Here is a 22,983-nt window from a genome sequence, read left to right on the forward strand (position 1 = left end):
CAACTCTAAGCAGTATTCCACTGAACTGAAGAAACTCTACTGCCAAATTGCAAAGACATGCCCCATCCAGATCAAGGTGATGACCCCGCCTCCTCAGGGAGCTGTTATCCGCGCCATGCCTGTCTACAAAAAAGCTGAGCACGTCACTGAGGTAGTGAAGCGATGCCCCAACCATGAGCTGAGCCGTGAATTCAACGAGGGTAAGCAGAATTTGAATCTCTAACTGTTCAACCTCCTTGAAGGTCAAGATTCTGTGGGTATTTTTGTTTGAGACCCACCCACCTGGTTCAGACTTCTGCACTGTGATGGCAGATCAGTCTGCCCTTTTTTTTTTTTTTTTTTTTGGCTGACAGTATCTAAGAATAATGATAAATAAATTAATGGCTTTCATAGTGGTTGAACTATTTAATATTAGTAATTACTAGATGACCTGAACTACTGGTTATCTTTACTCCTTACTACTTCCTTCTTTTTATTTTTCTTGCCTTTAAAATAAAATAAGAGGCTGGGCGCGGTGGCTGACGCCTGTAATCCCAGCACTTTGGGAGGCCGAGGTGGGCAGATCATGAGGTCAGGAGATCGAGACCATCCTGGCGAATACAGTGAAACCCTGTCTCTACTAAAAATACAAAAAATTAGCTGGGCATGGTGGTGGGCACCTGTAGTCCCAGCTACTCGGGAGGCTGAGGCAGGAGAATGGCCGAAACCAGGAGGCGGAGCTTGCAGTGAGCCAAGATTGCACCACTGCACTCCAGCCTGGGCGACAGAGCGAGACTCCACCTCAAAAAAAATAAAAATAAAAATAAAATAAGAGGGTGCAAGGAGACTACATGGTAGCTATTCTACTTGGCCCAGGCTACAGTATCTTCAGATTTAGTGTTTTCCCAGAAAGATTCTCAAGTCTAGACCAGTTGAGACCTGGAAGGGTAAGAGAAAGGAGCACCAAATGAAAGAAATAATGAAAAAACCAGAAGAAGAAAGGGGAAAAAAAGATGAGAAGGCAAGTAATAGGTAAGGGGAATAAATAGAAGGCCTAGAGCATACTGTGGGCAATCAAATAAAGGACTGGGAGTCGAGGGATGAGGTATCATGAAAGCCACCTTTAGACTCCATATCCATGAATAAGTCATGCCTCATATTCTGCATCTCAGATCCTATAACAATTTAGCAGAAAAGGTCAGTATTTCCAAGAGTTCCCTTAGATCTGATATTATAGTTCCATGAAGGGAAACTAAATAGTGCTGAAAAGTGGAAGGTAAGAGCAGGATAAAGCATAAGCAATCCTCAAAGAGTATTGAGGGTGCCAAAGGTGTTGGGGGTTAGGATACTTTATAGAAAAAATATTAAAATATAAGGATTGATAAATATAGAGAATATAATTGTAGAGAAAATTAATAGAAGAAGAAAGAGAATGGATCGGAATTTAAAAGAAGAAAATAAAGTCAAAATACTCTTTAAAAAACTATTTTTTGCACATTAATTTCGAGTCCTTGCCCACATGGCCACATTATCCGTACGTTTGTGTCTTGCTTTTCACTTAACAATCTGCCATAAAGAATATTGCAATATAGATAGACTTCATTATCAGCCTACCTAACTTGGTATTTCACCAAGATAACATACTATTTGTAAGTGTTTTCTCATTTTTTAAACATAAAAATTGTTTTTAGTTTTAACCATAATAGATGATGCATCAGAGAACATTTTGATACACTTCGCTTTTTACTTTTATTGAATGATTTTTGTAGACTGGGACTATAGGACCTAAGAGCTGTTAAAAACAGCTTTATGGGTCCCAATTCTTGGAGCATCTTCTTTTTTCTGGAGCTCTGCTAAATATCACAATTTTATGAAACTTTACTCAGTCTCTTTTTTAAAATTGCATCCCTTTTCTTACACCCAACTTGGGACTCCTTCAACACACAGACACCAGAACGTTCCTTATCTTTGTAATCAACACAATGTTTAAAAGTTGAGGAGGAGGAAAGAAGAAAAAGTGGAAGTGGTATCCTTGCTATCTTCTGCTTCTCAGTATATTTGCTGTTCAGACTTTTGGGCAGCATTTTCTCAGTTAAACTGATTTTTTTTTAATTAATTTGCTTATTTCCCTTTCATTTTCCAGGAAGCTGGCAAAATTTCGCCCACAATGAGGTCAGAGATGTAGTTATAGAGTTCCATAAAGCTTGAATCATTAATCTTAAACTCCAGATTATAGGACTGTTCCCTTAAATATAGATGTGCACTCCAGCCCTTTCTGTTGCTATAAAGGTTATGACACCTTCATGTATTTGATACCTGGCTACGGGATCTGTTCGTTTCTTCAAGGATGCACATTTTCTTTATTATACGGACTATTTCTTTTGCCACCAACATCCTGTTCATGCAATTTCATTTTATTTTCTTTATTTTTAAGGTAAAGATCTAACTCTTTTATCGTTTTCTGCTCTGCAGGACAGATTGCCCCTCCTAGTCATTTGATTCGAGTAGAGGGGAACAGCCATGCCCAGTATGTAGAAGACCCCATCACAGGAAGACAGAGTGTGCTGGTACCTTATGAGCCACCCCAGGTAAAAAGCAAACCAAACCAAAACACAACACTCTATGGACTAAGTAGACTTGAGAGAACATCTGTTTCAGCAACAGGGATGTTTCTAGCATCTATCACTGTCTTAGTTCTTGTCATCAAATATGTAATATTTTTGTATTTTTTTCTACCTATTCTCCACATGCTTTCCCTTCAGAATACATAAATATGCACTGAATCAACTTGGTAACATGGCTCTGTGTCCATATTCCTATCTTAAGGGCAGATAACAATTGAACTGGCAATTGGGTGTATACATGAGATTGTTTTATCCAACTGGCAATTGGACGGGTAGTGGATATGCAATAGTAATGGATGCAAGTGTTACCATAAGTGGGAAAGCCTAAGAGGGATCTCTTAGCTGAAGTTTGAATGAACAGATGATAGATTGGTAAATCTGTTGCATGAAGCAGAGTAGTGTGGTTGAAAGTACACTGGTGTAACAGAACCCAAGTTCTTTGGTTTGCTGGCTTGCTGTCTGGACCTTCGGCAACTCTCTCTCTCTAGGCTTCAGTTGCCTTACCCATACGTATGTACTTTGGACTAGATTATTTTTAATTCTGAGAACACTTTGAGCTCTAAGATGTTATTAATGGAAGTGTATATTCAAATCTATATTGTACTGTTTTATCCACATAGGGAAAATATTCTTGGAGCATTGCTACTGTTTTTGGCAGTTATTCCCAGTTTTCCCTTTTCAGTGATATTCATGAAGGTGGGATAGCCTATTTGAATTACATGATGTGGATCAGCTTACAAACGAACAGGATCAAAGATCACAAAATGTTAAAGCCTGTCTCACCTAATGTAGTGTTCAGTGTTGCAAACATTAGCTTTAAGCTTCCCTGCAGGCAAGATGAAGAAAAATCTACAACAGGGTTCAGAGTTTGCCCTTTTAGGAGAAAGTGTATCACTTCATCAGAAGTGGAATTCCTTAAATAGAGGGAAGAACTGAGAGGGAACAACGTCAGTTTAAACCATTGTTAACACAGATTATTTTCCCCTTGTTTTCAGGTTGGCACTGAATTCACGACAGTCTTGTACAATTTCATGTGTAACAGCAGTTGTGTTGGAGGGATGAACCGCCGTCCAATTTTAATCATTGTTACTCTGGAAACCAGAGAGTAAGTGGCATATGTAAAATTGTCATTCTACACAAAAAATCATGAGCAGAGGGCAAAGTGAAATTGTGGCTGCTTTATCATTAATTTTGCGTGTGCAGTGGAGAGCTTGTCCTTTGTGCTTTAAATCCTTGCTACAAACAGTCACATAAAAGATCTAAGAAAGTGGAGACAAAGGCAGGTGGGTAAAGTTAGAAGGAAAAAAAGAGCTAGAAAAGTGTGCAAGTCACTTCATACCTGAATTCTTGACATTTGACTGGAATTGTTCTGATTAGACCGTGGTCCTCAAGGCATTTGACAGTTTTTTTAAGTCTGCACTGCCTTAGGGGATTTTATCCTTGAGACATCCACTGGCTTCGCTCAAGTTTCCTTCAAAATATGTAGCTAAATACAGCTGTTCAGCTAACAGCTCGGAGGTTCTTTGGAGAACAAATGGAATCTTATTTACTAATATTACTTGTGGCATGTTAGCACTTTTGTGTTCTGCCAAGTGCTTTTGGGTCCATTCTCAAAGCCACCATGGCTAAGCTGGTAGTACATTGGCAATGGCCCATATGGGAAGTGGAAGTAGGAGATCTTCAGGGGACTTTCAAAATGCTTTGAATTTAACTCTTTCTTCCCCTTTATTCTCATTCCTAGTGGGCAAGTCCTGGGCCGACGCTGCTTTGAGGCCCGGATCTGTGCTTGCCCAGGAAGAGACAGGAAGGCGGATGAAGATAGCATCAGAAAGCAGCAAGTTTCGGACAGTACAAAGAACGGTGATGGTACGAAGCGCCGTAAGTAGATGTAGTGGCCAAATGGGGTAGGGTTGAGTCTTCTCCAGATGTTGGAGAATGGGGTGATATTGGAGAAGCTGCATGATAAGACCTGTGTGTGACCTTCAGCAGCAAGTGGGACATCAGCCCTCAGAGCCAGTGAGAATAGGTATAGCATTGAAGTGGACTCCAGGCATGTACTACAGCTTTACAAAAATGAGCAGTCATTGTGACAATTTCTTAGTCCAGGGATTCTCACAATGTGACTTCCACACCAGTAGCATAAACATCATCTATTCACAGACATACACCAGCAAGATACGGGCTTTCCTGCAACATTACTTAAGCCAAAGGCTATTTCCCAGCATACTGAATTTCTTTTATTTATTCTTCCCCACCATCCTTCCACCTCCTTATTGCTAGGATCACAATCAATGTAAAAACAATTGTCCCCAGTTAAATGGACGCTTAAGACTAGAGCCTCTAATTTTATATGTGTTGCTGGTACCACTGTCTGTTTAATACGTATATTAAATCTGATTAATATTAATATTTAATTATTAAGTATATTTAATATGCATTATTGCTTTAGAAATGTTCCCAGGATGAAACTTGCATTTTTCCTCCACCAGCGTTTCGTCAGAACACACATGGTATCCAGATGACATCCATCAAGAAACGAAGATCCCCAGATGATGAACTGTTATACTTACCAGTAGGTCTTCCTTTGGTGTTCATGGTTGCTTCATTTTAACCTTCTTTGAATGGGCTTTTACAGTATGATCATCATCTCGTTATCTGTGACAATGGGAAAGGAGGTGTCTTAGTCAGTTGAAGCTGCTACAACAGACTATGGTAGAATAGATGGCTTATAAACAACAGAAGTTTATTTTCTAGAGTCTGGAAGTCTGAGATCAAGGTGCCCCTCTGGTCAGGTTCTGGTGAGAGTTCTCTTCTGAGTTGCAAACTGTCATTTTCTCCTCGTATTCTCATATAGTGGAGAGGGCTAGAGAGCTCTCTAGGGTGTTTTTATTTTTTTATAAGGGCACAAATCCCATTTATGAAGGCTCCACTCTCATGACCTAAATTTCTTCCCAAAGGACTCACCTTCTAATGTCATCACAATGGGGTTAAAATTTCCACCTATGAACTTTGGAAGGACACAAACTTTCAGTCCATAATGGGGAGGGGGGAAGGGGGTTGAGAGCTGGTGATACAAAGGAGAGAAAATATGTGTTTTTTAAAATTAGAATATTATTCTTTCTCTCCACAGTTTTGGACTGTATTACTAGCAGGAGCTTCTCTACTTACCCACCCACCCAACTAAAGCTAAACTCCTAACATAATTTTTCTTACCCTAATGTTTGAAATTAATTTGTTCTTCATTATTTGAGAATGATAAGATTATCCTAGGCAGCATGGCCATAGAAATTTAGGCCGAAAATGTTGTCAGAAAAAGTTCACAAAATTGATAATGCAGCAATGATAGCCTTGACTTTGATGTCTTTTAGGCAGCACTATAAAGAAAGCCAAGCAAGGCAGAAGCCTGAATTACAGTCGGCCCTCCCTATCTGCCTGTTCCATATCTGCAGATTCAACCAATCACAGATCAAAAATAGTTGGAAAAAAAAACAATAAAAAAATACACCAATCAAAATAATACAAATATAACAACAATATAGTATAACAACTAATTGCATGGCATTTACATTATATTAGATATTATAAGTAATCTAGAGGTAATTTTAAAGTATACAGAGGATATGCATAGGTTACATGCAAATACTACACCATTTTATATAAGGGACTTGAGCAACCTAGGATTTTAGTATCCATGGGGGCCAGATGGGGGCGGGTAGTCCTGGAATCAATGCTCTGCTGATATCAAAAGACAACTGTGTATGTAAATGGCCAGAAGTCTTAGCCCAATTATTATGTGAGAACCTCATTAATTCCTACAAGGGACATTACTTTTCTTGCGATCACTAATGAAATCACTTTATTAGATTATGGTTGCAGTTAGTTGAATTCTTACTGCATTAGGTCTTTGCCGTGTAGGGTGGCAATGACGTTTTGGTGGCTGGCATGGCCCTTGATGCCATCTAAAGTGATGACATGAGAGACAGCCAAGCAAGGCCAGGAAACTTGACCATGAACTACTACCCTGGGAGTGAACTAATGAAAGTCAACAGGTTTAGGTGTGCTGCACCTTCTTCCTCATCTTCTTTGGGTCCTGACTCTCAGGGGAATAAATTGCCAGTAGACCAATCAGATGGTGAGTTACCTGAGATTCCCAGTGTCTTGTTTCTCAAGGTATATATGGAAACTGACTTGTGATGTTAAAGTAAAACATTACCCTGATACACTAAATATTCCAAAAGTCTTAATATGTTTTCAGCTGATAAAACAGGAACTGCTTGAAAAATTATTTTAAAATTTCAGTTTGTGCTAAGAAGGAGGTATCCTTCTTAGTGTCATGTCTCAAGTTGAGAGAAGACTTAACCTAAATAATTTATGGGTGAGGAAAAACTCCATTAACTGAATATATATTTTGTTGGTGTTTGGTGAGTGGCAAATATGCTAGACCTTGAGCATTTAGAGTTCAGTAGGACACAATTCTTACTTTCAACTACCTTGCCTTCTATTGAGGACACAAACAGTTATAATGTAATAAAATAAACATTTCCTAGATCAAGGCCTAGTGCTGTGTGAGTACACAAGAAGTTCCAAAAATGCAAAAACTATAAGAGTAAGATCAAGAAAAGCTTCTCAGAGAAGGGGCCCCACAGCTGGGATGAGTGAGAGTTAATTCAACAAAAGGTGGAGAACATTTTTCATTTCTGAATTCTGACTAATTCTGCCTTTCCTGCTGGGTGCAGCAACTGGGGTAAGGCAGGCAAAGTGCCTAGGGTGCAAAATTTAAATAGTCACTCACACCCAAGGCAATGCACATGTGCTAAGTGCCTCTCTTGCCTCACTCTAGTCCTGGCCCTGCTCATCCTTTTTTTGGTTTTTGTTTGTTTTGAAACAGGATCTCACTTTGTTGCCCAGGTTGGAGTGTAGTGGCAGGATCATGGTTCACTGCAGCCTCAGACTCCCAGGCTCAAGCAGTCCTCCCACCTCCCCTCCCCAGGTAGCTGGGACCACAGGTGTGGGCCACCATGCCCGCTAATTTTTGCACATTTTTTAGCGAAGGAGTTTTTTTCCCACGGTGGTCTTGAACTACTGAGCTCAAGCAATCTGTCCCCTCCCAAATTGCTGGGATTATAGGTGTGAGCCACCATGTCTGGCCCCTGCTCATAATTGTAAAAGTCTTTAAGAGCTTTTATTTATAGATTTTAAGGGACTCTTAAAGAGAGAAACATATTTTATCCCACATGAAAACTTTTATCCTATCAGACATAGTTACAGTCTATTCTTATTTTTTGTAGTAGTTTAGTTTTATGAAGGTGTTGCAAAAATGGTATTGGTAGATGTGAATCATCTCATCGCTAGTAAGAGAAATATAGGTTTAAGTTTCTATGCACCTCTGGTCACATACATTTCATCAACAGAATAATATATCACTTCGTTTGTTGTGTGTTTCTGTTAAGAGACATTTTATGTAATATATACCGTTGACTCATTAACATCAGACTTATGGCCAATTAGCCTTATAACTCATGCCTGAATAAAGTTTCTCTAACACACATATTTTTTCCATAAGGCATGGAACAACCTTCTCGCACTTGGGGACACTAGATAGCACTTCCACACTGCCCTTGAGGGTCTTTTAAATAACAAAATCACCAATGAAAAGCACAAAAATGTAAAACATGTGGTGCTAAATAGACCATGAAAAGAACATGGGTTTACGGTATAAGAGCTACAAGATGACAGAGCATCTCCTTGTTCGAACCAGCTGGGAATGCGCACAGGTGACTCAAGTTTTTCATCACTCTGCTCGGGTCTGAATGACCACAAAAGGACCAAGAGTATTGATTTTCATGTTACAAATAAATGTTAGCAAATAAACAAATTGCAATTACGGAATCCTCGAATAATGAGGATTGACCACACTTCTAACAGTTCTACAGCTTTTCATGTTTCCTTCTTTCCTTCTGCTCACTTTCATAGGTGAGGGGCCGTGAGACTTATGAAATGCTGTTGAAGATCAAAGAGTCCCTGGAACTCATGCAGTACCTTCCTCAGCACACAATCGAAACGTACAGGCAACAGCAACAGCAGCAGCACCAGCACTTACTTCAGAAACAGTGAGTGTATCAACGTGTCATTTTAGGAGGCATGAGTGAGGGTGACTTTATTTGAATCAGCAATAGGGTGATTGATGAGCAATGTGGAACATAATGGGAGATAGCAGATTGTCATAGATTCAGATGACCTGGTGCGGCAACCCTCTTTCAGTTGCAACCTTTTGTATGTGTCTTATTATAACCTGCCCTTCGGAATTCCACTTATGTTCTGAAATTAAATACAAACCATTTCTGGTGAATTACAAAGAAATTCACACTAACAGTTCTCTTCTCTATATGCCTGATCCATACACACTAAGTACACACTTTATTTGGTAGTAATGTGTATATTTGAAAACATGAAATCTTTTCTCATCCCAATGGATTGTCTTGTAAATCTCCTGGGATGCACACTATCCACTTTTGGGAGTAACATTGTAGACCAGGGATAGCAAATAGGCTTTACTATAATATAAAGTGACTTGTTTGAATGCTGTGGTGAGAAGAATTCTGAGACCTAGTGCATGATAAGTGGGGAAATATCTGGGTGCAGAAGGATAAGGTAGCCTCATGTTGCCGTATTTTAGCATCTCTGCTCTAGATTGTCTTCCAGCAGTACATTTTTTACATAAATCAAGCCAGATTTTTCAAGTATATTACCATATACATATAACCTATTTATATGTTAAGCTTTGCCTTGAATCTTGGATCTTTCCTAAAGTTATTTTATGACTGACTAGAATAGAATAGCTCTTATGAAAGGATGAGAGGTTGACCAATCAGGACCTTGCTTATATTTACCTTTCTGTGGTTAAAAATAATCACTTGTTAGTTTAATTAAAATATTATATGTGTCCTGGAAATATTGTCGGAGACTCTGTAGATAAGTGTAAAATATATACATTATGAGCCCACTTGAGTAATGTAGACTTTCAACTTCATACTTTAGGCAAAAAAGAAGTCAAAATCTTTGCCTTCCAGCGGCAAAGATTATATTTTACAATAGAAATACAAATGAACAATAAAAGTGGTTATTTTCTATGTTATTAGCTGTTGTAGGGAGTTAGCTATGGAAAATGTAATAAAGAGGGCTTATGATTATGATGATGATGATTATTATTATTGCGTCTCACTCTGTCACCCAGGTTGGAGTGCAGTGGCACGATCTTGGCTCACGGTAACCTCTGCCTAGCGGGTTCAAGCAATTCTCCTGCCTCAGCCTCCCGAGTAGCTGGGATTAGAGGCACCTGCCACCATGCCTGGCAAATTTTTTGTACTTTTTAGTAGAGATGGGGTTTCACCATGTTAGCCAGGCTGGTCGCAAACTCCTGAACTCAAGTGATCCACCCACCTCGGCTTCCCAGAGTGCTGGGATTACAGGCGTGGGCCACCGTACCCAGCCTTATTATTATTTTTTAATCAATATGAATGTATCTCTGATAGTGAAGAAACACTTTCTGAGCACCTGTTATCTACAGAGTGGAGTAGACGGCAGGGAGAAAAGAAGCACATTCTCTGTCCAAAGGACTCTAAGCTATTTGAGCATCCAAGATCCTTTTTTGGCCAGAAAGGATCTCACCATTTACTTTTAGTATAAAAGTTTTGCAAATTTTAATGGTATGGTTTTATTTGTAAGCCTGAGCAGAAAGTTTAATCACACAGTGTATTCTGAAGGAGAATTAGAACTCAGAGTTGCAGACACAATTTCCATTGCTAATCGTATGGATGTTTTGGGATATCAGATAGAAATATATACTAACATATTTAAGTGAAAAATGATTTAGTTATTATAAAACCATACAACCAGGATCAAAGAAACAGAGACCTGTAACATCATTTATAGATCCAGGAGGGATATCTACCTTTCCTAAGATATGTGTGTCGTGGTATTAAGAAACAACCTCAAATTTCCTGCTGTTCACTCTGGAAGTTTGACTCTACCAAAATGACCTCCAAAGCATCACTAAGTAATGTATCATGCTGAACTAGTTGCTCTTCAGTACTCTTTCCTGTCTTTTTTTTTTCTTTCTTTTTTCAGTTAATAGGAATTTCCTGTACAGGAATTGGCAAGCTGCTTTTTGTAAAGTCCTGGTAGTAAATATTTAGATTTTCTGGTCTATATTGTCTTTTGCAACTACTCAGCTCTGCGGTTGTAGCACAAAAACAGCTGAAGATAATGCATAAAGAGAGTGGCTGTTCCATAAATGGAACTTTATGGACCCTAAAATTTGAATTTCATATAATTTTCACATGCCATGAAATATTATTCTCCTTTTGATTGTCCATCCCCCTATTAAAAACTGTAGGCCGGGCGCAGTGGCTCATGCCTGTAATCCCAGCACTTTGGTAGGCCGAGGTGGGTGGATCATGAGGTCAGGAGTTTGAGACAAGCCTGGTCAATATGGTGAAACCCCGTCTCTACTAAAAATACAAAAATTAACCGGGCATGGTGGCATGCACCTGTAGTCCCAGCTACTTGGGAGGCTGAGGCAGAAGAGTCGCTTGAACCTGGGAGGCAGAGGTTGCAGTGAGACAAGATTGTGCCACTGCGCTCCAGCCTGGGCAATAGAGAGAGACTTCATCTCAAAAAGAAAAAGAAAAAAACATACATACACACATATATATATAAACTATTCTTAGCTTGCTGTAGTTTGATAGTCTGTCTTATAAATAAATGAGTGGATCTCCTTTCATTGCTTCTTGAGGCTCCAAGTTTGTTTGATAGGTGTACTTGGAAGTTAATATGTATATTCCAAGCTAGAAAGGTATTAAAAGATTTTAGGATATCCTAAAGTGGTTTTTCAGGTGGCATTTCAGTATCTAATAAAAACAACACCAGCCTTGAACAGATATCTTTTTTGTCTGAGAAAGTGAGGCATGCCCATCCAGATATAAAATGCAGTTAATGACACAACCTCATTGTCAGATGAGGCTGGAATAGTTGACTTGATTCACGTCACATATTCTTATTGAAGATCTGCTATGTGAAAGCATTAAGGATAGAGGTGAGAAAGATGTAGCTCCTGCCTTCCCGTGGTCTACAATTTAATGGTGAATTTCTAACCTTAACACTCTGAGTTTGAAGAAAGCTCTGGAAATTTATTCTCAGCATTGTGCAAGTTAATAGGACAATTTTAAACAGTTTCCATGGATCATATGAGAAAAAGAATAGTTTCATGTCATTGTTTTAGAAACTTGACAAGCCAGGAGGATTAACATCATTCAGTTCAGGGACATATGCTAAATATATTTGTTTTTATGGCATACATGAAAATACATAACCCTCTTTTTCTATACGATGAGTATCCAGTGCTTATTGTCTGACTGGCTCACATTGCTCTAAAGGGAATTTTTTATTCATATTTCATAAAATAATCTGTGTCCCCAGAGAAGAAAACACATGTTAATATTGTGTTATTTTTAAAAGCACACAAGATTTTAGGGACATATTTACGCTTTTTTGCATCTGTGGTCAAGATAGATAGTGAAGAACTAGTAGCTTCATAGTTCCCTGGTGTGTTCATTTAAATGTATTATATGCATGTTTTTGAGTTGGTATCTCATAGCTGTGATAACTTGTGCATGGAAATCTAACAGACTGCAAAATTAAATCTTTGCAAAATATAGACATATGGTCTAATTATGTCTTTGTAACGTTATATATACATGGGTCTCCAGTGATTGATATTCATCTATATAAATCCTTCAGTTGAATTCTTCAGCTGAGTTTTTTTAGCTCTTATTTTCATGCAAATCTCCAAGAAAGAGCATGAATGACTAAACAAAGAAAAACGAAAATCTAATTTCCTGGCAATCATTTGAAAAGAATAAATCAGCTTGGAAAATACCTATAATAGCCTGTGATTTTCTTTCCAAAAATGTAGTACCAATTTTATGCTGGTAAGGAATCAATTTTGTATTTTTCTTTATAGTATAGGGAAAATTAGTGGGAAGAGAATGTACTTTCCGTAAGGTGGCACTACAATATTTTTACTTTAATTACTTCTATTAGATTCTCACTATGTGTTTTCTTCTGCCTGCTTTTCATTTGTGCATGGTTTTTCTTTTTAAAAAAATTTCTTCTCATTTACCTTCATGATCATAGGCTTTATCGAAGATAGACTTTACAGAGTTGCTGTGAATCAAATTGTTATAGATACAAGTAGGCTTTACACTACGAAGAAATGTGATTTTAGTTGATTTGCATACATTGGAATAAATATAGAGAGTTATGTTTTTAGATGCCAGAATCTAATAGAAAGACAAATCGGACCCTATCTTTAGACTTCTTGCCATCCTATTATCAAGGGGCATCAACGCTTAAGACAGCTTTGCAGAAGCCTCTTGAGACCTATTTAGCAACGTTTTGACTTCTGTACTTCAGATCAGTACTATTTCTTTTTTCATTTTTTAATTGTTTTCCCTTATTCTTAGCTTCCAACATAAAAGTGAGGCTGACATCATTTTGTTACAATTTTGCTTAGGCTAGATCTTACTTTTCTCTGGAAATTTGTTTTTGAGCTTCTACAGGATGAATTTTATTTAAATGATAAAACAGATCTGTGACATCCTGATGAGCCCTTAGTGTTTCCTTCTCTTTTATGATTACTTGACAATCGTGGCTCATTAGTAACACAAGTCAGAGATTATTAGAACAAAGAAGGATCTTCAAGTCCATGGTTCTAGCCCCTCACACCATAGCCGGATAAACTGAGGCTCTGTGATTTTATAGCCAGTTTATAATAAAGCTAAGACTAGAATCAGATTTAGAACATAGAGCTCTTTGTAATGTTGTGTTCTGCTTCATTGGCAAGTAAGTAGTTAATTATAAAACTTAAACATCTATTTCCATTTTTCTGTCTCTTTTTTGTATGATTGTTTTAGAGATGGGGTCTAGCTATTTTGCCCAGGCTGGACTTGGACTCCTGGGCTCAAGCGATCCCCTGCCTCAGTCTCCCAAGTAGCTGTGGACCACAGGCACACCCCACTGTGCCTGGCACGTTTTTCTGACTCTGTTGTTAGTTACTTGGTATTTATTCTTGTAGATTCAGTTTAAAGTCCTGTATCTTTAAACTTGTTTGGCGATGGTTATCATCAAGAATATTGATTTTTTTTCTCAGATTCGTGTATCTGAGAGAGAAGCAGGCTGTATTTTCAGGATTATCAATGTAGAAGAGAGAAAGGTACACAATCTCCAAACTGATAGAAAATGTCAACACCATATTTCTAGGTTTGACAGAGAAATCCTCCACGTTTCCAGAATATCTGTTTGAAATTGCCAGCTTTATAGGTTAAAAACAGATGAATATTGATAATTTCATATGATTCACCCTTATAGTTATTATGGAACTACACAAGCTTTTACAGTTTCCTTTTTTTTTTTTTTGAGACTGAGTCTTGCTCTGTCACCCAGGCTGGAGTGCAGTGGCATGATCTCGGCTCGCTGCAACATTTGCCTCCTGGGTTCGCACAATTCTCCTGCCTCAGCCTCCTGCATAGCTGGGATTACAGGTGCCTGCCACCATGCCCAGCTAATTTTTGTATTTTATTTTTATATATATGTATATATGTATATACATATATATTTATATATAAATATATATAATATATATTTTATATATTTTTATATATAATATATTATATTTTATATATTATATATTATATTTTATATATATAATATATAATATATACACACATATATAAATATATATGTATATATATACATATATATACATATATATATATATATACACATATATATATATATGTGTGTGTATATGTATTTTTTTTAGTAGAGACGGAGTTTCACCATGTTGGCCAGGCTGGTCTCAAACTCCTGACTTTGTGACCCCCGACCTTGACCTCCCACAGTGCTGGGACTACAGGTGTGAGCCACCGTGCCCAGCCTACATTTACTTTTGAATTTCATAGTTATGAAGTTTTCAGGGCAGAGATTTATTATCTCTGAATTGGTAATGAGGAAAAAACTCAATGATTAATTAAACTCAGATAGATTAAATTACTTTTGTAACTTCTCTTACCTCATTGCAGAATCAGGCTCAGTCCTAGGTCTTATAGGTCTTTAGTTGGCTGTACATTGCTTCCCTATCCATTTTTATTCGGGCACATTCTGTTAAGATGATATCAATTCTTGCTGGTGACATGGTTTACTGAATCCTAGCATTAAGCAAATAAAAATGGCTTTGTTCCTTTGAAAGACATAGCCAAATGTGATTCAAGAAGCCAATCTGGGAAACAGTTTCCAGACAGTTCATGAGATTGCCCAACTTTTAGCAAAATAAAAGGTTTATTTCTGGCATCCTCTTGGCCTAGATAATTTCTTAATTATGCAAAAAATTGCTTTCTTGGGTTTGATATATGCATTTATAGGCCGAGTTTGTTACTCAAAGGATTAAGGTATTTATCCATCTCAATCTGGGAATATCCAAAATACTCATTAAACAGTTCTTTGTAAATGCAAGATGACACAGGCCCCATTCTGATAATATCATATTTCTCCGTACCTCACACTTAGGCTAGACAAGAACTGTAATAAGGGATAATAATTGACCAGATGACATTTTATGAAAGATTAAAGTTTATTCTTCTTTCTTCATTCCTTTTTTTAATTGAGTCCAGTAAACCATATGCTAAGCACTGTGTTAAATACCTTGATCTATCTTATCTCAGTGGTCCTCAACTGAATCGCCTTGTGTAACTTATTAAAAGTATGTCTTCCTGGATGCCAGCTTGTGTTGGAAGGGATCCAGGAAAATGCATTTTTATAAGTTTCACAAGTGATTCTCATGTTTATTTCTGGTTAACTACTACAGCCTTATCCCATTTCTTCCTCATAAAAATCTTGAGACGTCTCAGTAATTGTAAAAGAAGATAAATTGGAAGAACAAAAATAGCTTTTCAGGCACCCTGTTCTGTCTGTACTATGATCATGAAGGTATAAGGAGTGTGTTTCTGTATTCAGTTGATTTGAATAGACGAAGTCCTAAGCCTTCATTTTTTCTTTTCTCTGGTTCCTCTCTGCAGTCTCCTTTCAGCCTGCTTCAGGAATGAGCTTGTGGAGCCCCGGAGAGAAACTCCAAAACAATCTGACGTCTTCTTTAGACATTCCAACCCCCCAAACCGATCAGTGTACCCATAGAGCCCTATCTCTATATTTTAAGTGTGTGTGTTGTATTTCCATGTGTATATGTGAGTGTGTGTGTGTGTGTGTGTATGTGTGTATGTGTGTGTGTATCTAGCCCTCATAAACAGGACTTGAAGACACTTTGGCTCAGAGACCCAACTGCTCAAAGGCACAAAGCCAATAGTGAGAGAATCTTTTGAAGGGACTCAAAACTTTACAAGAAAGGATGTTTTCTGCAGATTTTGTATCCTTAGACCGGCCATTGGTGGGTGAGGAACCACTGTGTTTGTCTGTGAGCTTTCTGTTGTTTCCTGGGAGGGCGGGTTCAGGCGGGGAAAGGGGCATTAAGATGTTTATTGGAACCCTTTTCTGTTTTCTTCTGTTGTTTTTCTAAAATTCACAGGGAAGCTTTTGAGCAGGTCTCAAACTTAAGATGTCTTTTTAAGAAAAGGAGAAAAAAGTTGCTATTGTCTGTGCATAAGTAAGTTGTAGGTGACTGAGAGACTCAGTCAGACCCTTTTAATGCTGGTCATGTGATAACATTGCAAGTAGTAAGAAACGAAGGTGTCAAGTGTACTGCTGGGCAGCGAGGTGATCATTACCAAAAGTAATCAACTTTGTGGGTGGAGAGCTCTTTGTGAGAACTTGCATTATTTGTATCCTCCCCTCATGTGTACGTAGAATATTTCTTAATGCTGTGTACCTGCCTCTGCCACTGTATGCTGGCATCTGTTATGCTAAAGTTTTTCTTGTACATGAAACCCTGGAAGACCTACTACCAAAAAAACTGTTGTTTGGCCCCCATAGCAGGTGAACTCATTTTGTGCTTTTAATAGAAAGACAAATCCACCCCAGTAATATTGCCCTTACGTAGTTGTTTACCATTATTCAAAGCTCAAAATAGAATTTAAAGCCCTCTCACAAAATCTGTGATTAATTTGCTTAATTAGAGCTTCTATCCCTCAAGCCTACCTACCATAAAACCAGCCATATTACTGATACTGTTCAATGCATTTAGCCAGTAGACTTATGTTTTGAGTAAGTGAGATCCAAGCAGACGTGTTAAAATCAGCACTCCTGGACTGGAAATTAAAGATTGAAAGAGTAGACTACTTTTCTTTTTTTTACTCAAAAGTTTAGAGAATCTCTTTTCTTTCCATTTTAAAAACATATTTTAAGATAATAGCATAAAGACTTTAAAAATGTTCCTCCCCTCCAACTTCCCACACCCAGTCACCAGCACTGTATTTTCTGTCACCAAGACAATGATTTCTTGTTATTGAGGCTGTTGCTTTTGTGGATGTGTGATTTTAATTTTCAATAAACTTTTGCATCTTGGTTTATCTTGCAGTTTTTTTTGTTTCTGTCTCTCTCACTTTTTTCCCACTAAATACTAGAATATTCTCATGTAAGTGCTTGAAGTAGCATGTGTAGGTCTAAGGAACAAGAATAATAATAGAATCATAGAATCATCACTTTGTTCATATGTACATTTCTTCTGTCAGTATTTGGTGTTTTTATTTAATATACCCTGTATCAAGGTCATCAATTGTAACAATGAACTAAAATGCCTAAACTAACTTAAAAAAATACTTTAGCCCTGTGAATTTTAAAGTTTGTCATAGGAAGCCAGGCACCATAGAATCATTTATCGACATTCCTGACAAACCCCTAGTTGTATGTTAATTTGCCAAATTCACTAAAATGAATTTCAGTCAAATCCAAATGTTTTAAATAACATGGCTTCTGTGACATAGACATTAGCAAATATTTGGCCAGAAATCAACAGTGGAACCTATTGTCCAATTTTTTTTTTTTTACTTATAATATGTTTTGAGCCCTGAATAATTGCTTTTAAAAGCTGCATAGGAAGTTCTAACCAAAAAAAAAAACTAGTATTTTAGATAAGTATTTCAGAAAAAAAATCTTTATATTTGAGATAAAAGTATATTAGTAAAACCAGATGCTCCTGTTATATTTGCAAAGTGTTTTTCAATTGGTCTAATAACTTTGATTCACAAAGCCCTTAAAGGATTGGTGAGTATGTTTCGTTTTTTGATATTTGCTTTTCTTTCAGAAGGGTTTTTCTTTTGTTTCAGCCTATTTTTAAGTAAGTTTTTGATGTGTTTACAGTGACTTGTATATAAATGCACATATTTGAAATGATGGAAAACATTAGAAAATTAGTTTTCCCATCTAGAGAATAAATGCTGCAGTCTTTAGAAGCCGGATAACCCAGCTAGAGAGAAAGGTCACAGGTAGGCAATACTGGCTAAAATTGAGAGAAGATATGATTCTTTTTCTGATGGTCCATGTTTCCCCTTTTTTTTTTTTTTCTTGACCTTTCTCATAACAAGGATGCTCTGCTCCACCCTTAGTATCCCTTTCTGCTCCCAAATTCTTTACTCCAGAAATGGTTTGTTGAAATAGATTTAGCCTAAGCTATCACCAAATCCTACTAGAGAGTTGCTTTTTAATCAGCAATGGAAGATTTTAGCCAAAAGAAGGAATCTAGTGGAATTCCAGGCATCTAGGAGGTAGATAGTGTAACTTGTGTCTGTGCGGGAATTTTTGATATTCTACCACATAGACAGTCACTAGGGTTGGAACCAGAAAACCTGATTTTAAGTCCTATATGTCCTAAAACCACTTCTCACTTTTCAATTTTGAATTTTATTCTTCGGAAACTGTGCAGAAGCTTATATTATTAAAGTTAAGAACTGGGACTTGGCTTCACCAGGATTTTTCTTCAAAACTAGAAATACATGAAATATGATTTTCTACATCTCTGTTACACTGAATTCTTAGAAAAATCTAGTGAGGCTCTAGAGAAAACAACCTGAGGTATACACCTTATGATTTTTTCTGCAGACAGCTGGATTCTTACTTTTTTGGGTTTTGGATAGGAGAGGAGCGTGTAGGCAAGAAAACCAGAATGGTACAGGTCCTGTTATTCTTTTGAACACATTTTCCTTCTCTTTAGTTTCTCCAGAAATTTTTGGAATATTTCACATAAGAACTATTATATTAAATTTCTAATTTTTTTTTTAAAAAGGTTGTTCTTCAAAGCTTTCACATTGGCTGAGTTTATTCAGCCTTGCTTCCTTTTTCACAGTATGTAGTTATCAGAATGCTGCTTCTAGTTCAGTCATTTTGAAATTAATAATAGACAGACTACCTTGCCTCCCCTTCCTTGTGGCTGTAAAACTCACTTTTATATTAAAGGGAAGGCATTCCGAATTTCTGACCTTTCCTGACTGTTAACCCCATTCAACTGTTCACCCTCATTTCTGGATATGTTCAATTAAGAATCCAACTCACCTCTGGCCACTTCCTCCTATTAATCCTTACATTGTTATCTTCTATGCCATGGGCCACATATCAGAGTGTTAAATATTTGAGGCTGGAGGGAAACAGTGAAAGAAGCTAAGAAGCTGGTGTTTCCTGAGCACCTACAAATCACTGGACCCTGTCCAGGGCTGTTACATGATCTTATTCTTAATAGAATCTTCTAGAGTAGGTATAATATCTAGGCTACAGGTTAAGAAAATGAGACTTAAGAAACTTGTACAACATGCTGCGTCACTAAGTTTGTGTTAGATCCAGAAGACAACCCAGATGTTTTGATTGACTTAAAATCCATGTTCCTTCTTTCTTCATCTGTGGTTTCTGACCTACCCTCCTCAAATTAGTGGCTTATGATGAAAAATGGTAAATGAACTAATAAAATAGTCAAAAATAATAGCCATAAGCTAAAGAAAGCAGGAGGTTATAACAGGAATTGTCAGAAGGAATTTACTCTAAGTGTCCAGAAAAAAAAATGCAAAACTTTTAAATGTAGTATTTTTCTAATTGTGGATATTATTGATTCAAGCACTGCTTTCTATTAGCTCTTGCTGTACATTTGACTGGTTTGGGGAGGGACAGATAGAGAGGTCTCCTTAGGTTACAGAGGACCAACTGCGTCAGGAATATGGGCTACCTGGAATCTTAGGTACTTTTCAGTGAGCAAAGAGAATTGAAGAAACATCAGCTGGCAGAGAATCTCCTTACTGCCTTGCCCCAAGCTTTCCTATACTCTGATATGGACTAATGGATGATCCTAAGTATAGCCATATGTACTGACTCTTTGGAAAGGCTCCCCCACAGGGACGGAGTGGATTCAGAAGTGCTTGGTAGTAGCTGGAGTTACCTCCTTTACCCCTTTTCCATCTTGGTCTCCTACATTTCTCTTACTACTTCATCTATTTCTTTTCCCCATAACCTAGAAAAAACAATAGGTGCCAGGAGACCTGGTTCTGCCCTCAGTGCATCCATTTAGCAACATGATGTTGGGCATATGTTTTTTTCTTAGAACCTTATATTTACCCATACGTATATTTGGAATAGTAATTTCTGTCCATCTCTGCCCTGCTATACCATGACCTGCTCCACAAGGATGGTGTGACAATCATTCAGAAAATGTACAAAGAAGAGTTCGGTAACCTGAAATGTTTTATAGTTGGGAGGATTTATTGTATCAACACCAGTATATATATACAATGTGGATCTATAATTGTGAGTATTTGATAAGGGCTAAAGAGAAAAGTCAATGCCCTCCTACCTTAAAGGCAGTGATTGTAAAATACACCTGAATTGTTAATTTACATTAATTGACATGATAATTTATACACATTAAAATAGAGCATATTGTTTGCATTCATCTAGCTGTGGCTCTCCATTGACATGGAATGGAGCCTTCCTTATTTTCATGTAATTATGGAGAGAATGCAGAGTGGCAGCTTCGAAGACCAGCCCTACGATTGCAGCACCTAAGTGCTAGGGCCATTTTTAAAATGATTTTTTCAAATATTATGCCATATAGGCTTGGAATCTGGGTCCATTTACAGAGCCTCCAAAATTTGAATTATACATATATATGCAGATAAAACTCAAAGAAAAAAGTTATCTCCCTTCTAATGTAAATATGGCTGTGACAGGGAAAAGGTAAACAGGAACAACATAATTTGTTTTGTTTGAGTATTGTTAAAGGGGAGTTTTCCCTTAGCAGACTAGAAACTTGCTTAAAGTCCAGTCTTCATTCTGTGGTCACAGTAATTCAATGTAGATACTGCATAGTCTGTACATTTCTTCCTCATCTTCTCTTTTTCAGTTCTCATCATAGCCGTATAAGGTAGGATGGATTATTATATCCATTGCCTCCACTACCTATGAGTGTCTCAAAGATGGGGACCATGTCTTAAGTTTTATTAACTCGAACATCTGACTCATGCAGCAAGTGTAAATGTATGTAGTTCATATAGTTTTCTTGTGAGAAAACAAAGGCCATGATGTTAAGTAGCTCGCATGGGCATCTATAGCATCCTAATAGATGACAGAGGAAGGCTTCAGCTCTTTGTGACTCTCATTGTAGTACACATCACTAGTTTTTATATTAAGATAAAACATCAGGAATGACAGTTGAGTTGGGAATATTATCTGTAAGATATAATATGACAAACGAGTTCTAGTAACTTTCCAAATTGAAGATCATGCTGAATGGAAAACTATTGGGTTTTTATGTTGCTTTGTTTTTTTCATTTCTCCCAGGAGACTTTTGGAAAGACAATAGAATAGTTATTTGGGCTTCAGCGTTCTCCTGTGTAGAAATGCTTTTGATATTCCAGTAGGTTCTCTCATACATCATGAACATCTCTGTTGAAAATGCATGTTTCCAAGTAGGGGCCTCTGCATGACAGCAGGATGAGCTGCCAAATGCCCAGTTTGATTGGCTTTGTAGTCATTTTCTGCATATCCGAAATGGAATATGCGGAAAGCTACAAATGGAATGCCTTAGCTGCAGTTTGAGGGTGGGATATCCATGTTTTTCATCAGCCTTTAAGTCTTTGCTCAATTCTTTTCCCTAACTGCTTTTCAAACTCATTTGAGTTGAAGGGAAAAGAGGAGAAGGGAATGGAGAAAACAATTGAAGGGAAAAGAGGAGGCAAGAATTTTCTCTTTCTCAAAGGAAATACTAAACCTTGCACTCTGCACATTCAGGAAAAATACGATTTGATGATAGCCTTGCAATCAGTTTCTCCCTATTCAGGAAATATTCTCAGATGGAAACAAAATTAACTTCTTACCATTAATCCTAGAAGAATGTTTTCAAATGTTTGGTTTGAGGCCATGTTTTAAACAGAGACCTGTTGAAAATCAATAGTCCCCACTCTTCAGTGTCCCGTGCTCACCATCATTTCCATGTTTGTCTTCCTAGGACCTCAATACAGTCTCAATCTTCATATGGTAACAGCTCCCCACCTCTGAACAAAATGAACAGCATGAACAAGCTGCCTTCTGTGAGCCAGCTTATCAACCCTCAGCAGCGCAACGCCCTCACTCCTACAACCATTCCTGATGGCATGGGAGCCAACAGTAAGAGCATCTCCTTTTAGCTGTGGCTGAAGGATGAACAGGCTAGCATAGGACAAGACTGTGATGGGGAAAGGCATGTTCTTAAGCTAAATGAGAGGCACAGTGGGACAGATCAGATCAAAGTGGAGTGGCTTGGGTTTCTGACTGAACCTTTCACTTTTGAAGTTTATCGTTCATTGCAAAATATACTACTGGTAGAGATAGAGAAGGATGTTTCTTTAGTGTAGGGATAAGGATTTCTGTGAAAAGAACAGTCTACTTCCTGCTATCCTGGATGGAGACTCACCTCCTTCAGCCTTTGAAATAGTCAAAAGGAAACGGATGCAACGGAAACGGATGCAACACGCATAAAGTAGCATGTTGCACTGAACTTCAAATCTAGAGAAATAGGCCGGGCACAGTGGCTCATGACTGTAATCCCAGCACTTTGGGAGGCCGAGGCGGGAGGATCGCTTGAGGTCAGGAGTTCGAGACCAACCTGGCCAACATGGTGAAACCCCGTCTCTATTAAAAATACAAAAATTAGCTGAGCCTGTTGGTGCATGCGGTAATCCCAGCTACTCAGGAGGCTGAGGCGTGAAAATCACTTGAACCCAGGAGGCAGAGGTTGCAGTGAGCTGAGATCACACTGCTGCACTCCAGCCTGGGTGACAGAGTGAGACTCGGTCTTAAAAAAAACAAAAAATCTAGAAAAGTAGATTATCATCTGGACTCTATGAAAAAAATACCTCTA

General features: G+C 37.9%; 1 protein-coding gene across 8 annotated transcripts in view; it reads left to right on the forward strand.

The window, feature by feature from the left end:
- The window catches only part of TP63 (tumor protein p63), a 266,146-nt gene that overhangs the window by 233,200 nt on the left and 9,963 nt on the right, over window positions 1–22,983 (forward strand). For 4 of the 8 annotated variants that reach the window (XM_054553125.2, XM_063722391.1, XM_063722389.1 and 1 more), the window contains exons 5-11: window positions 14–200; window positions 2,452–2,567; window positions 3,599–3,708; window positions 4,345–4,481; window positions 5,093–5,175; window positions 8,577–8,713; window positions 22,093–22,250. In XM_054553125.2, the coding sequence (XP_054409100.2) occupies window positions 14–200; window positions 2,452–2,567; window positions 3,599–3,708; window positions 4,345–4,481; window positions 5,093–5,175; window positions 8,577–8,713; window positions 22,093–22,250 (928 nt within the window). Of the gene's footprint in view, window positions 1–13; window positions 201–2,451; window positions 2,568–3,598; window positions 3,709–4,344; window positions 4,482–5,092; window positions 5,176–8,576; window positions 8,714–15,736; window positions 17,187–22,092; window positions 22,251–22,983 lie in introns of those variants that run through there. The other 4 variants (XM_063722388.1, XM_063722390.1, XM_024245279.3 and 1 more) reach the window with 2 other exon arrangements.

Source organism: Pongo abelii, chromosome 2 (genome assembly GCF_028885655.2).
Source record: "Pongo abelii isolate AG06213 chromosome 2, NHGRI_mPonAbe1-v2.0_pri, whole genome shotgun sequence".
NCBI classification, from domain to species: Eukaryota; Metazoa; Chordata; class Mammalia; order Primates; family Hominidae; genus Pongo; species Pongo abelii.